General features: G+C 47.5%; 1 protein-coding gene across 1 annotated transcript in view; it reads right to left on the reverse strand.

Annotated features, from left to right (window-relative positions):
- The window catches only part of RGS14 (regulator of G protein signaling 14), a 121,123-nt gene that overhangs the window by 65,672 nt on the left and 40,236 nt on the right, over nucleotides 1–15,215 (reverse strand). The window contains 1 exon segment of the mRNA XM_030213438.1: nucleotides 3,485–3,597. Coding sequence (XP_030069298.1) covers nucleotides 3,485–3,597 — 113 coding nt within the window.

Here is a 15,215-nt window from a genome sequence, read left to right on the forward strand (position 1 = left end):
TAAACTGAGCGGTGCTTGCTTTCTGACATATATGTTGTGAGCAAAAATACCAACCAAAGGAAAGGAAAAAGCACCCTATGTGAAAAACACCTGAAATCAAAGTAGGAGGGGACCAATGAACTTCCAGCAATTGAATGTGAAAACATACACTTTTATTGACAAAGCCCCAATAATAAAAAGACCCAACACGGGGCCATGTTTTGGCGGGAAACTGCCTGCTTCAGGGGTCACAAATGCTCTAAAAACCAACATAATAAAACAATAATAAATATACAAGGTTAAAAACTAATAAATGCTCTAAAACCAGATAAAACAATAAGTATACAAAATTAAAAACAAAAAAAGATGTGTATCCTATAATACAAACATATTCTGTTTCAAAACTACATAAAGAATAATTTAAGCAATAGAGAGGACAGACATACATACTAAACGCAGCCCGAGTTGTCTTTGGACAAAGGGTTAATAAAGGTTTGCTATAAAACTGTCACAAGAAGGACAAGGTACATATAAATATAAATGTAAACTTGTGTGCACGAATATACACATATACTTGTGAAATGTATTTGCAAGAACTTTATATGATGAAACACTGACGCAGTCACTTACTGGATTTCAGTTGTTTCTTTTTAGTATTTTTTTATGGCATGTTGTGCTGCTACTCTCCTTTTTTTAAATGTACAAAAGTAGTATTTCCCCCCAAAAAAACCTCTGGAAATGATTCAAAAAAGTTGTTTGACCAGAGCCAAATTATTAGGAGATCTATAAGTGAAGGAATTGACTCAGAATCTCTCCATACAAATAATTGATCTAAAAAATAATAATTTTTTTTTTTATTTATAGAGATGTTCTCAGAGTTATTCACTCACCCAAGTGAGGTGCGCCTAATCAAAGCGACACCTCTAAGGGTGGATAAGATTCTCAATCATGGAACTTCTCTAAAGGTATTTTTTGAAATAATTTTAGCACACCCTTGTGTTAAAATATTGCTATAAGTGTATCCAATACCTTTAATAATTCATAGAGTGAAAAATGGATCAATTCCTACACTCACTCCAATAAAAACCTCAATGCACTCCAAACTCACACGTGCTATATCTTATTATGAGAAAAATGCTGAGTATAAAACTACTAACAGCTCTTGTTATCTAAATGTTTGAAAACATAGGCACTTAACAAAAAGTACTTAACATTTGTAGAAGCCTTGTGTAGATTCCTCAGTGGTAATAATCCTATAGAAATCCATGCTTGTTGTCATGCTAGGATTCTCCACTCTCCACCGAAAACATTTAATACTTGTAGCTACACAATTAAATCATAATGAGTTATTGTGTAGCTACAAGTATTAAATGTTTTCGGTGGAGAGTGGAGAATCCTAGCATGACAACAAGCATGGATTTCTATAGGATTATTACCACTGAGGAATCTACACAAGGCTTCTACAAATGTTAAGTACTTTTTGTTAAGTGCCTATGTTTTCAAACATTTAGATAACAAGAGCTGTTAGAAGTTTTATACTCAGCATTTTTCTCATAATAAGATATAGCACGTGTGAGTTTGGAGTGCATTGAGGTTTTTATTGGAGTGAGTGTAGGAATTGATCCATTTTTCACTCTATGAATTATTAAAGGTATTGGATACACTTATAGCAATATTTTAACACAAGGGTGTGCTAAAATTATTTCAAAAAATGCCTTTAGAGAAGTTCCATGATTGAGAATCTTATCCACCCTTAGAGGTGTCGCTTTGATTAGGCGCACCTCACTTGGGTGAGTGAATAACTCTGAGAACATCTCTATAAATAAATAAAAAAAATTATTATTTTTTAGATCAATTATTTGTATGGAGAGATTCTGAGTCAATTCCTTCACTTATAGATCTCCTAATAATTTGACTCTGGTCAAACAACTTTTTTGACTCTCCTTTTTTTAGCAAAACGTTTGCTTTAAGAGATGCAGAATGCAGTTAATGTCTGGGTTGTGCACTAATGATATGAAAGCAGAGAAACAACAGTATGGAGCAGTATTTATATCTTTGTTTATTTATATTATATTTTTTTAATTGCATATTGTGCTGTCTTTTATGTTACATTTTTGGTTTTGTTGGAGGATTTTATTTATGGAAATGTGTGGTGTACTTTTTTATATTAAGCAAATACAACACATTTACATACAACATGTCAATATGGAGGTGGACTCTAGGCTTCTTTAGAATCCTTTTAGATTGTTTGTTTTACAGTCTGTCTCTGTTGGAATAAACTGTTATTTATCATATGAGCCCAATGGCCTTGTTTTTTTTAACGTGCCTGATTTTATGTGTTAGTTTGGTGTATATATACCTATTCAGTATACTTGCTATTCTAATTTCATCACAGGAAGTATTGTGGTTGATTAGACATGGTATTGCTTTATATTGTTATTGTTATCTCTGTATTCTACATTTTACACCCAGATTGTTCTGCCCTTCTTTTGTAGGGAGATTATGTAAAGACCTTTGTCCCTTTGAGTTCACATTGAAGACTGTATTGGTAACATGACAGTTGTTACACTCTGCATCCGCTCGACTGTGCTCTCCTCTGTCCAATCCAGCTGCACAGCACCACTCCGGGTTTCTATAGGACTTCTCACCAACTCAAAAAAAAATTATAGCAACTAACAAATGGGGAACTTTTCTTTCCCTTTTATTCAGGAACAGTCTTATTGTTTTCCACAGCTTATAGAGTTCATAGAGACTGCTAGCTTACAGTCCAGTCTTATCAAAAGAAAAAGCCCCTTTCTTCTGCCCCTTTCTTCTGACAGCAGCCAAGATCTCAGCTCCCCCAATTCTCCTCAAATTCAAAGCAGTCTTTTACAGAAAGTTAATTCAATATAATCATCCTCCTTCAGACTCATGTTTTCTGTATCCTCTCCTCAGTGAATGGCTGAGGAAAGGGGACCCCCACCCCACCCTTTTACATACCAGTAAGTCAGTAACGGAATCTCTGGTAACCGCCCCAAGGTCTAAGTTGAGTCCAGGGACATGCTTCTATTATATTCCAAACAACTTCAGGTGCTCCCCTTAAGCTTCTTCTCCATGTATTGAATCAAATTAACCACTAAGGTTGCTAACATTCCCTTAGAATTCCTACACTTTACCTGGGCTAGGGCAGAGGTGTCCATAGGCTCCGGTTCAGTCTCTCCCTCCACCCTTGGAACCTCTGAAATCCCATTCGGTGGCCAGCCTCTCCATCACAACTCCCTCTCCTGATAATCATTACCATCAGCTGGCCTGGAAAGAAAATGCATCCCACCCTTGGGCCCCTGGGATTTGTAGTCAGGCTTATCACCATTGAAAGAATCTTGTGACCGCCTCGCAGGATCTTGGGAAACGCAGTGTGGATTACCCTTTCTAAGGGAGTCAGGTGATCTACCCCAGGGAAACTGGGAGTTTTAGTCCCTCCAATGTTCCTGAAGATGTCATTGATGGGGAAGAAATCACCAAGTACCTCACATTTGTTGGTTACTGAAGACAGAAAGCCCAGGTCCACACTCGTAGCAGAACTCAGGGAACCCTGGGACTCACGGCGTGGTGATAAAAGATTTTCTCCTTCTGACACATCTAGAAAACACAAAAGCAGGATAGTGCTAAGATGAAGAGACTACATGCTAATGAGTACCAAACTAACAGGAATTTTTAATCTTGCACTATCCAAACCGTAGGAAAATTGTAGATAACATTCTCATATCAAGCTGTGAGCCAACGAAACGAGTTACACTATCAGACAAATTATAGCAAATTACAGAAATTGTTGACTTATTTATTTAGGAAGTATCTTGTTACAAAATAATTTCATTTGTTTTTTATTGCTCAATTTGTAATGATCCTGGGAATGCCTAGTCTCTTATTCTGTTAGGCACACTGAACTCAAGATGCAACTGTGGGATAGGAATGTCGCAGTGTAATGTGGACACTGATACAGATACAACTGAACTGCTGCCCCTCAGCACTGTCTTCAGCTAACAAGGAGCACTCATGCAATCAGGGCCAGTCAGTCTTTGGTCTCCCCAATTCAGAAACTATCCTACCATCTGCTGCTGGATGCTTCATAGTACACTCATTACTTCTACCACAACCTGCTTTGGGTCCAGCTTCTAAGATAGCCTGGTGACCTGATTTACAGAGGACCATCCTGTTTATTTTTTTAAGAAACTGCCTTATGGAGAAAGCCCTTGTTACCACCCGAAAACCACTGTTACTTCTTGCCTGTTCCTCTGCACCACCTGTATTTGAGATGCTCCTAGAAGGGGCAGAGGTCAGCTCACTGATGTCAGCAGAAGGAGCTGAGGGACACATAAAAATGCTACATGGCTGAAGGGACTTGACCGAAAGAAAATGCTTCATTGTACACAATGGGTAAAAGGTAAATTCGAGCCTTCTGTTCCCGTCTCTACATTAACTGTTACTGGTCCTGTTGAAAAACATTTGATCCAGGAGACGGTGTTAGTTGCTAATGGTGGAGAATCCTCCAGCTCTGCCTCTGATTTCCTTGAGACATGCTTTTGTAGTGGCCTAGTGGTTAGGGTGGTGGACTTTGGTCCTGAGGAACTGAGTTCGATTCCCACTTCAGGCACAGGCAGCTCCTTGTGACTCTGAGCAAGTCACTTAACCCTCCATTGCCCCAGGTACAAATAAATACCTGTATACAATATGTAAGCCGCATTGAGCCTGCCATGAGTGGGAAAGCGCGGGGTACAAATGTAACAAAAATAAAATAAATTAGACTATGACAACGTAGTATATGGGGGTTTATCAAGGTCTAATTTCAAATATTTGTGTATGTTGCAAAATGCTACCATACGTCTGCTTGGCAGCACACATTGACCTGACTGAGTGACTCCTTTATACCTGCATTATCATTGGCTGTCAGTTCAATATAGATCACTATTTAACCCACAAAGCCTTATATACAGACACACCATCTTATCTTGCATGTATAGCTTTGCTCTATGTAGCAGGGAGGGCTTTGAGATCAGCATTGGCTCATAGTTTACTTTACTTTACCTAGCTCTTACCTTCTGATCATATCAAGATATGGTTCGAAGCGGATTACAATAAGACTGGCCAGTAACAAAACTACAGGAAATATACAAACTTAAAACAAAATTAATACAATAAATAAATATATATTTTGAATAGGATGTTTTTGATTGCTTTATAAAAAAGGGGATAACATGAAAGATCAATCACAGATGTTGGTAGACTATTCCAGGCCTTAGCAGCTTGATAAGAAAATAGACAAAAAAAAATCTCTTAAAACGAAAACCCTTCAAAAATGGAAGAGCCTTAGAGAATTCCTTGTATCATGGCATAAAGCGAATGCTACATACCTGTAGAAGGTATTCTCCGAGGACAGCAGGCTGATTGTTCTCACTGATGGGTGACGTCCACGGCAGCCCCTCCAATCGGAATCTTCACTAGCAAAGTCCTTTGCTAGCCCTCGCGCGCCCGCACGCACCGCGCATGCGCGGCCGTCTTCCCGCCCGAAACCGGCTCGAGCCGGCCAGTCTCATATGTAGCAAAAGAGATACAAGGGAAGAAACAACTCCAAAGGGGAGGCGGGCGGGTTTGTGAGAACAATCAGCCTGCTGTCCTCGGAGAATACCTTCTACAGGTATGTAGCATTCGCTTTCTCCGAGGACAAGCAGGCTGCTTGTTCTCACTGATGGGGTATCCCTAGCCCCCAGGCTCACTCAAAACAACAACCATGGTCAATTGGGCCTCGCAACGGCGAGGACATAACTGAGATTGACCTAAAAAATTTACCAACTAACTGAAAGTGCAGCCTGGAACAGAACAAACAGGGCCCTCGGGGGGTGGAGTTGGATCCTAAAGCCCAAATAGGTTCTGAAGAACTGACTGCCCGAACCGACTGTCGCGTCGGGTATCCTGCTGCAGGCAGTAATGAGATGTGAATGTGTGGACAGATGACCACGTCGCAGCTTTGCAAATTTCTTCAATGGAGGCTGACTTCAAGTGGGCTACCGACGCAGCCATGGCTCTAACATTATGAGCCGTGACATGACCCTCAAGAGCCAGCCCCGCCTGGGCGTAAGTGAAGGAAATGCAATCTGCTAGCCAATTGGATATGGTGCGTTTCCCTACAGCCACTCCCCTCCTATTGGGATCAAAAGAAACAAACAATTGGGCGGACTGTCTGTGGGGCTGTGTCCGCTCCAGGTAGAAGGCCAATGCTCTCTTGCAGTCCAATGTGTGCAGCTGACGTTCAGCAGGGCAGGAATGAGGACGGGGAAAAAATGTTGGCAAGACAATTGACTGGTTCAGATGGAACTCCGACACGACCTTTGGCAAGAACTTAGGGTGAGTGCGGAGGACTACTCTGTTATGATGAAATTTGGTGTAAGGGGCCTGGGCTACCAGGGCCTGAAGCTCACTGACTCTACGAGCTGAAGTAACTGCCACCGAGAAAATGACCTTCCAGGTCAAGTACTTCAGATGGCAGGAATTCAGTGGCTCAAAAGGAGGTTTCATCAGCTGGGTGAGAACGACATTGAGATCCCAAGACACTGTAGGAGGCTTGACAGGGGGCTTTGACAAAAGCAAACCTCTCATGAAGCGAACAACTAAAGGCTGTCCTGAGATCGGCTTACCTTCCACATGGTAATAGTATGCACTGATTGCGCTAAGGTGAACTCTTACAGAGTTGGTCTTGAGACCAGACTCAGACAAGTGCAGAAGGTATTCAAGCAGGGTCTGTGTAGGACAAGAGCGAGGAGCTAGGGCCTTGCTGTCACACCAGATGGCAAACCTCCTCCATAGAAAGAAGTAACTCCTCTTAGTGGAATCTTTCCTGGAAGCAAGCAAGATGCGGGAGACACCCTCTGACAGACCCAAAGAGGCAAAGTCTACGCTCTCAACATCCAGGCCGTGAGAGCCAGGGACCGGAGGCTGGGATGCAGAAGAGCCCCTTCGTCTTGCGTGATGAGGGTCGGAAAACACTCCAATCTCCACGGTTCTTCGGAGGATAACTCCAGAAGAAGCGGGAACCAGATCTGACGCGGCCAAAAAGGAGCAATCAGAATCATGGTGCCTCGGTCTTGCTTGAGTTTCAACAAAGTCTTCCCCACCAGAGGAATGGGAGGATAAGCAAACAGCAGACCCTCCCCCCAATCCAGGAGGAAGGCATCTGATGCCAGTCTGCCGGGGGCCTGAAGCCTGGAACAGAACTGAGGGACTTTGTGGTTCGCTCGAGATGCGAAGAGATCCACCAAGGGGGTGCCCCACGCTTGGAAGATCTGGCGCACCACTCGGGAGTTGAGCGACCACTTGTGAGGTTGCATAATCCTGCTCAGTCTGTCGGCCAGACTGTTGTTTACGCCTGCCAGATATGTGGCTTGGAGCCCCATGCCGTGACGGCGAGCCCAGAGCCACATGCTGACGGCTTCCTGACACAGGGGGCGAGATCCGGTGCCCCCCTGCTTGTTGACATAGTACATGGCAACCTGGTTGTCTGTCTGAATTTGGATAATTTGGTGGGACAGCCGATCTCTGAAAGCCTTCAGAGCGTTCCAGATCGCTCGCAACTCCAGGAGATTGATCTGTAGACCGCGTTCCTGGAGGGACCAGCTTCTTTGGGTGTGAAGCCCATCGACATGAGCTCCCCATCCCAGGAGAGACGCATCCGTGGTCAGCACTTTTTGTGGCTGAGGAATTTGGAAAGGACGTCCCAGAGTCAAATTGGACCAAATCGTCCACCAATACAGGGATTCGAGAAAACTCGTGGACAGGTGGATTACGTCTTCTAGATCCCCAGCAGCCTGGAACCACTGGGAAGCTAGGGTCCATTGAGCAGATCTCATGTGAAGGCGGGCCATGGGAGTCACATGAACTGTGGAGGCCATGTGGCCCAGCAATCTCAACATCTGCCGAGCTGTGATCTGCTGGGACGCTCGCACCCGCGAGACGAGGGACAACAAGTTGTTGGCTCTCGTCTCTGGGAGATAGGCGCGAGCCGTCCGAGAATCCAGCAGAGCTCCTATGAATTCGAGTCTCTGCACTGGGCGAAGATGGGACTTTGGGTAATTTATTACAAACCCCAGTAGCTCCAGGAGGCGAATAGTCATCTGCATGGACTGCAGGGCTCCTGCCTCGGACGTGTTCTTCACCAGCCAATCGTCGCGATACGGGAACACGTGCACCCCCAGTCTGCGAAGTGCCGCTGCTACTACAGCCAGGCACTTTGTGAACACCCTGGGCGCAGAGGCGAGCCCAAAGGGTAGCACACAGTACTGGAAATGACGTGTGCCCAGCTGAAATCGCAGATACTGTCTGTGAGCTGGCAGTATCGGGATGTGTGTGTAGGCATCCTTCAAGTCCAGAGAGCATAGCCAATCGTTTTGCTGAATCATGGGGAGAAGGGTGCCCAGGGAAAGCATCCTGAACTTTTCTTTTACGAGATATTTGTTCAGGGCCCTTAGGTCTAGGATGGGACGCATCCCCCCTGTTTTCTTTTCCACAAGGAAGTACCTGGAATAGAATCCCAGCCCTTCTTGCCCGGATGGCACGGGCTCGACCGCATTGGCGCTGAGAAGGGCGGAGAGTTCCTCTGCAAGTACCTGCTTGTGCTGGAAGCTGTAAGACTGAGCTCCCGGTGGACAATTTGGAGGTTTTGAGGCCAAATTGAGGGTGTATCCTTGCCGGACTATTTGCAGAACCCACTGATCGGAGGTTATGAGAGGCCACCTTTGGTGAAAAGCTTTCAACCTCCCCCCGACCGGCAGGTCGCCCGGCACTGACACTTGGATGTCGGCTATGCTCTGCTGGAGCCAGTCAAAAGCTCGCCCCTTGCTTTTGCTGGGGAGCCGCGGGGCCTTGCTGAGGCGCACGCTGCTGACGAGAGCGAGCGCGCTGGGGCTTAGCCTGGGCCGCAGGCTGTCGAGAAGGAGGATTGTACCTACGCTTGCCAGAAGGGTAGGGAACAGTCCTCCTTCCCCCAAAAAATCTTCTACCTGTAGAGGTAGATGCTGAAGGCTGCCGGCGGGAGAACTTGTCGAATGCGGTATCCCGCTGGTGGAGATGCTCTACCACCTGCTCGACCTTCTCTCCAAAAATATTGTCCGCACGGCAAGGCGAGTCCGCAATCCGCTGCTGGAGTCTATTCTCCAGGTCGGAGGCACGCAGCCATGAGAGCCTGCGCATCACCACACCTTGAGCAGCGGCCCTGGACGCAACATCAAAGGTGTCATACACCCCTCTGGCCAGGAATTTTCTGCACGCCTTCAGCTGCCTGACCACCTCCTGAAAAGGCTTGGCTTGCTCAGGGGGGAGAGCATCAACCAAGCCCGCCAACTGCCGCACATTGTTCCGCATGTGTATGCTCGTGTAGAGCTGGTAAGACTGGATTTTGGCCATGAGCATAGAGGAATGGTAGGCCTTCCTCCCAAAGGAGTCTAAGGTTCTAGAGTCTTTGCCCGGGGGCGCCGAAGCATGCTCCCTAGAACTCTTAGCCTTCTTTAGGGCCAGATCCACAACTCCAGAGTCGTGAGGCAACTGAGTGCGCATCAGCTCTGGGTCCCCATGGATCCGGTACTGGGACTCGATCTTCTTGGGGATGTGGGGATTACTTAGTGGCTTGGTCCAGTTCGCAAGCAATGTCTTTTTTAGGACATGGTGCAAGGGAACAGTGGACGCTTCCTTAGGTGGAGAAGGATAGTCCAGGAGCTCAAACATTTCAGCCCTGGGCTCGTCCTCCACAACCACCGGGAAGGGGATGGCCGTAGACATCTCCCGGACAAAGGAAGCGAAAGACAGACTCTCGGGAGGAGAAAGCTGTCTCTCAGGAGAGGGAGTGGGATCGGAAGGAAGACCCTCAGACTCCTCGTCAGAGAAATATCTGGGGTCTTCTTCCTCTTCCCACGAGGCCTCACCCTCGGTGTCAGACACAAGTTCACGGACCTGTGTCTGCAACCTCGCCCGGCTCGACTCCGTGGAGCCACGTCCACGATGGGGGCATCGAGAGGTAGACTCCCTCGCCCGCATCGGCGAAGCTCCCTCCGCCGACGTAGTCGGGGACCCCTCCTGGGAGGTGGCCGCAGTCGGCACCGCACGCGGTACCGACGTCGGGGACCTCACCCCGGGCGATGGGCCAGCCGGCGCCACGCTCGACGGTACCGGAGGCGCAAGCACCACCGGTACTGGAGGGGTAGGGCGCAACAGCTCTCCCAGAATCTCTGGGAGAACGGCCCGGAGGCTCTCGTTCAGAGCGGCTGCAGAGAAAGGCATGGAGGCCGATGCAGGCGTCGACGTCAGAACCTGTTCTGGGCGTGGAGGCTGTTCCGGGCTGTCCAGAGTGGAGCGCATCGACACCTCCTGAACAGAGGGTGAGCGGTCCTCTCGGTGCCGATGCCTGCTGGGTGCCGACTCCCTCGGCGACCCAGAGCTCTCGGTGCCGACGCGGGGAGGAGACCGGTGTCGATGCTTCTTCGACTTCTTCCGAAGCATGTCACCGGAGCTCCCCGGCACCGACGAGGAGGACGTAGAATCCATCCGTCGCTTCCTCGGGGCCGAGGTCGAAGCAGGTCGATCCCGGGGGGGCTGTACCGCAGGAGCCCTCAGGGTAGGGGGAGACCCACCCGAAGGCTCACCGCCACCAGCAGGGGAATGGACAGCCCTCACCTGCACTCCTGACGATGCACCACCGTCCGACGACATCAGCAGACGGGGTCCCGGAACCACCGACGCCGATGCAGCTATCCGATGTCTCGGCGCCGATGCAGAGGGCCGATGCCTCGATGCACTGGCGGCCGAGGATGAAGGTCTGGACGCTGACGACGTCGATGCACTCGATGACCCCGGTGCCGATGCCGACGAAGAGCCCGAGAACAAAACGTTCCACTGGGCCAATCTCGCTACCTGAGTCCGCCTTTGTAACAGGGAACACAGGCTACAGTTCTGAGGACGGTGCTCGGCCCCCAGACACTGAAGACACGAAGAGTGCCTATCAGTGAGCGAGATTACCCGGGCGCACTGGGTGCACTTCTTGAAGCCGCTGGAAGGCTTCGATGTCATGGGCGGAAAAATCACGCCGGCGAAATCAAAATCCGAAATGACGAATTTGAGCACCAAAAACTTTGAGGGAGAAAAATCTCGACCGAGGCCGAAAAGAGGCCTACCCCGACGACGAAAGAAAACTTACCGGGGCAAAGACTGGAAATACGGGAAGGGGCAAACGAAACCCAAGGGGGTTTGCGGAGCACTTTCCGAACGAATTTAAATCTTTTCCGAAGAAAAAACACGTCGATTTGTACAAAGGACGCGCGAGGTCGACTCTCCGGGGCTCGACACGGCAAAAAACACAGCCGTACCGAGTGCGGACGAAAGAAGACTGGCCGGCTCGAGCCGGTTTCGGGCGGGAAGACGGCCGCGCATGCGCGGTGCGCGCGGGCGCGCGAGGGCTAGCAAAGGACTTTGCTAGTGAAGATTCCGATCGGAGGGGCTGCCGTGGACGTCACCCATCAGTGAGAACAAGCAGCCTGCTTGTCCTCGGAGAAATTTAGAATTGTAATCAATGAAAACATATGTGCTGATGCAAATGCCTGAATTATTTTAAATACAAAACAACAAACCTTAAAGATTATCCTTGCCTCAAGTGGCAATCAGTGGAGCTGCCTTTTGAGACAGTGGACAAGCACTTTTTCAGTAAGCTTTTAGTACATCCCAAATAAATCACATTGCAATAATCCAGCTTAGTCAGTATCAAGGCTTGAACTATCAGTCTGAACTTGTTTTGCATAAAATATTTCCTTACTTGTCTATGATTATATATTAGCCAAAAGCATCTCTTTACAAGCCCATTCACCTGCACTTCCCATGTTAAATTCTGATCAATAGTAATACATACGATTTTTAACCAGGGTTCTAACTTGTAGGAGAAGCCATTCACTGTAAAAGAATAATCTTGTGGGATGGTTCCATTTTGGTCAACCAAAATTAACTTAGTTTTATCGCTATTTAGCTTTTTAGTATCCGTCTCTGTAAGGGACGATGGGAATCTACAAACAGAAGGCATTTTTCTTTTGTAAGTTCCTTTCTTATGGAATCAGCTACCTGTTGATGTAAGGGCAGAAAGCTCTTTAAAAAAATGTAAGAATTTGTTGAAAACACATCATTTTTCATTAGCATTTGGGTTGGAGGATTAATGTTTTCGACATCTTTATACGTTTGACAGCATTTGAATTATGCAAATACATCTTCTAGGAAACCCTAGGTCCCTGTTTACTAAGCTACACTGTAGGCATGCCAGTGTTTTTAGTGCACGCTAACGCTACAGACAACCTGGGTGTCTCTAGCATTAGCATGCACTAAAAACGCTAGCGCACCTTAGTAAACAGAGCCCTTATTGTTTTGAGCGGTCTTGAATGTGTCTTTTATTTTATTATTGGTGTTCCTTTCATTATTATCCTTTTTATTGTAAACTGCTTTGATTTATTTGAGTTTAGCATTATAGTAAATTTTAAATAAAGCACAAACTATGTAACTTTAAGGCTTATTTTCGAAAGAGAAGGGCGCCCATCTTCCAACACAAATCGGGAGATGGGTGTCCTTCTCTCAGGGTCACCCAAATCGGTATAATCGAAAGCCGATTTTGGATGTCCTCAACTGCTTCCTGTCGCGGGGACGACCAAGGTTCACGGGGGCGTGTCAGCACTGTAGTGAAGGTGGGACTGGGGCGTGATTAAGAGATGGGACGTCCTCGGCTGATAATGGAAAAAAGGGCATCCCTGACGAGCACTTGGCTGACTTGGTCCATTTTTTCTTGTGACCAAGCCATGAAAAGGTGCCCAAACTGACCAGATGACCACCGGAGGGCATCAAGGATGACCTCCCCTTACTCCCCCAGTGGTCACCAACCCCTTCCCACCCTAAAAAAAAAATTTTAACATTTTTTTTGCCAGCCTCAGATGTCATACCCAGCTCCATGACAGCAGTATGCAGGTCCCTGGAGCAGTTTTAGTGGGTGCAGTGCACTTCAGGCAGGCGGACCCAGGCCCATCCCCCCCTACCTGTTACACTTGTGGTGGTAAATGTGAGCCCTCCAAAACCCACCAGAAACCCACTGTACCCACATGTAGGTGCCTCCCCTTCACCCCTTAGGGCTATGTTAGTGGTGTACAATTGTGGGGAGTGGGTTTTGGGGGGCTCAGCACCCAAGGTAAAGGAGCTATGCACCTGGGAGCAATTTGCGACGTCCACTGCAGTGCCCCCTAGGGTGCCCGGTTGGTGTCCTGGCATGTCAGGGGGACCAGTGCACTATGAATTCTGGCTCCTCCCATGACCAAAGGGCTTGGATTTGGTCATTTTTGAGATGGGCGTCCTCGGTTTCCATTATGGCTGAAAACCGGGGACGACCATCTCTAAGGTCGACCATCTCAACATTTAGGTCGACCATCTCTAAGGTCTAAGGTTTGGCAATTAAAATTCAATGTGAAGAAATGCAAAGTGATGCACTTAGGGAGTAGAAATCCACGGGAGACGTATGCGTTAAGCGGTACCAACGGGGAGAGGGATCTTGAGGTGATAGTATCTGAGGATCTGAAGGCGACGAAACAGTGTGACAAGGCGGTGGCCGTAAGTAAAAGGTTGCTAGGCTGTATAGAGAGGGGAGTAACCAGCAGAAGAAAAGAGGTTTTAATGCCCCTGTATAAGTCGTTGGTGAGGCCCCACCTGGAGTATTGTGTTCAATTCTGGAGGCCGTATCTTGCTAAGGATGTAAAAAGAATTGAAGCGGTGCAAAGAAAAGCTACGAGAATGGTATGGGATTTGCGTTACAAGACGTATGAGAAGAGACTTGCAGACTGAACATGTATACCCTGGAGGAAAGGAGAAACAGGGGTGATATGATACAGATGTTCAAATATCTGAAAGGTATTAATCCGCAAACGAACCTTTTCCGGAGATGGGAAGGCGGTAGAACTAGAGGGCATGATATGAGATTGAAGGGGGGCAGACTCAAGAAAAATGTCAGGAAGCATTTTTTCACGGAGAGAGTGGTGGATGCTTGGAATGCTCTCCCACGAGAGGTGGTGTAGAGGAAAACAGTAACGGAATTCAAACATGCATGGGATAAACATAAAGTAATCCTGTTCCGAGGGAATGGATCCTCAGAAGCTTAGCCGAGATTGGGTGGCAGAGCCGGTGGTGGGAGGCGGGGCTGGTTGGGAGGCGGGGATAGTGCTGGGCAGACTTATACGGTCTGTGCCAGAGCCGGTGGTTGGGAGGCAGGGATAGTGCTGGGCAGACTTATACGGTCTGTGCCCTGAAAATGACAAATACAAATCAAGGTAAGGTATACACAAAAAGTAGCACATATTAGTTTATCTTGTTGGGCAGACTGGATGGACCGTGCAGGTCTTTTTCTGCCGTCATCTACTATGTTACTATCTCTAAGGTCAACCTAAATGTTGAGATTTGGGTGTCCCCGACTGTATCATCGAAAGAAAGATAGACACCCATCTTGTTTCGATAATACGGGTTTCCCCACCCCTTCGCAGGGCCATCCTGCGAGGACGCCCTCATGAAAACTTGGGTACCCTGTTCGATTATGCCCCTCCATGTAAGTTTAAGTGCTTTGAAAATACACCTCTAAAACCATAACTCCCTCACCTATTCCAACAGTCTTTCGTTGTCACGTCTGTGGCCGTGACCACCCTCAGACTTACCTTATTTCTGGGGGTCAGCTTCTAAGCTGGCTTCTGCCTATCCTTTCTGGAGTAGTTTTCCTTCTGTGTGCTGGCTGCTTCCAGCATGGCTCTAATTACTCCACTCTACTGCACCTGGGGGTGCTGCCTGAGTTAGCTCTACCTCTGTCTCCAGCCTGGCTCTGTTTGCTCCTCTGTGCTGCACCTAGGTATTCTAGGTCTCTCTATGTTCTGTGTGCGCTCTGCCTGCTCCTTGGTTTGTGCTCCTCTCACCCACTGATGACCAGAGCCAGTGGCTGCCATAGTTTTTCTTGCTGTTCCTACCCATTCCAGGCTTTAGCCCAGTCTGGTCCGGTTCTTCCAGGCTGCCGGACTTGTCTCTCTTGTTTGGGCCTGGACAGCCTCTGTAGTTGTGTTACTGATGGCTGCAGCTGCTCCTCAGGTGTTGAAGGGCTTTATTAATTACTTAGAGACTGCAGCCTTGGCCTTTGCATCGTCTAAGGTCCCTGGTATGTTAGAGTG

Source organism: Microcaecilia unicolor, chromosome 8 (genome assembly GCF_901765095.1).
Source record: "Microcaecilia unicolor chromosome 8, aMicUni1.1, whole genome shotgun sequence".
NCBI lineage: Eukaryota > Metazoa > Chordata > Amphibia > Gymnophiona > Siphonopidae > Microcaecilia > Microcaecilia unicolor.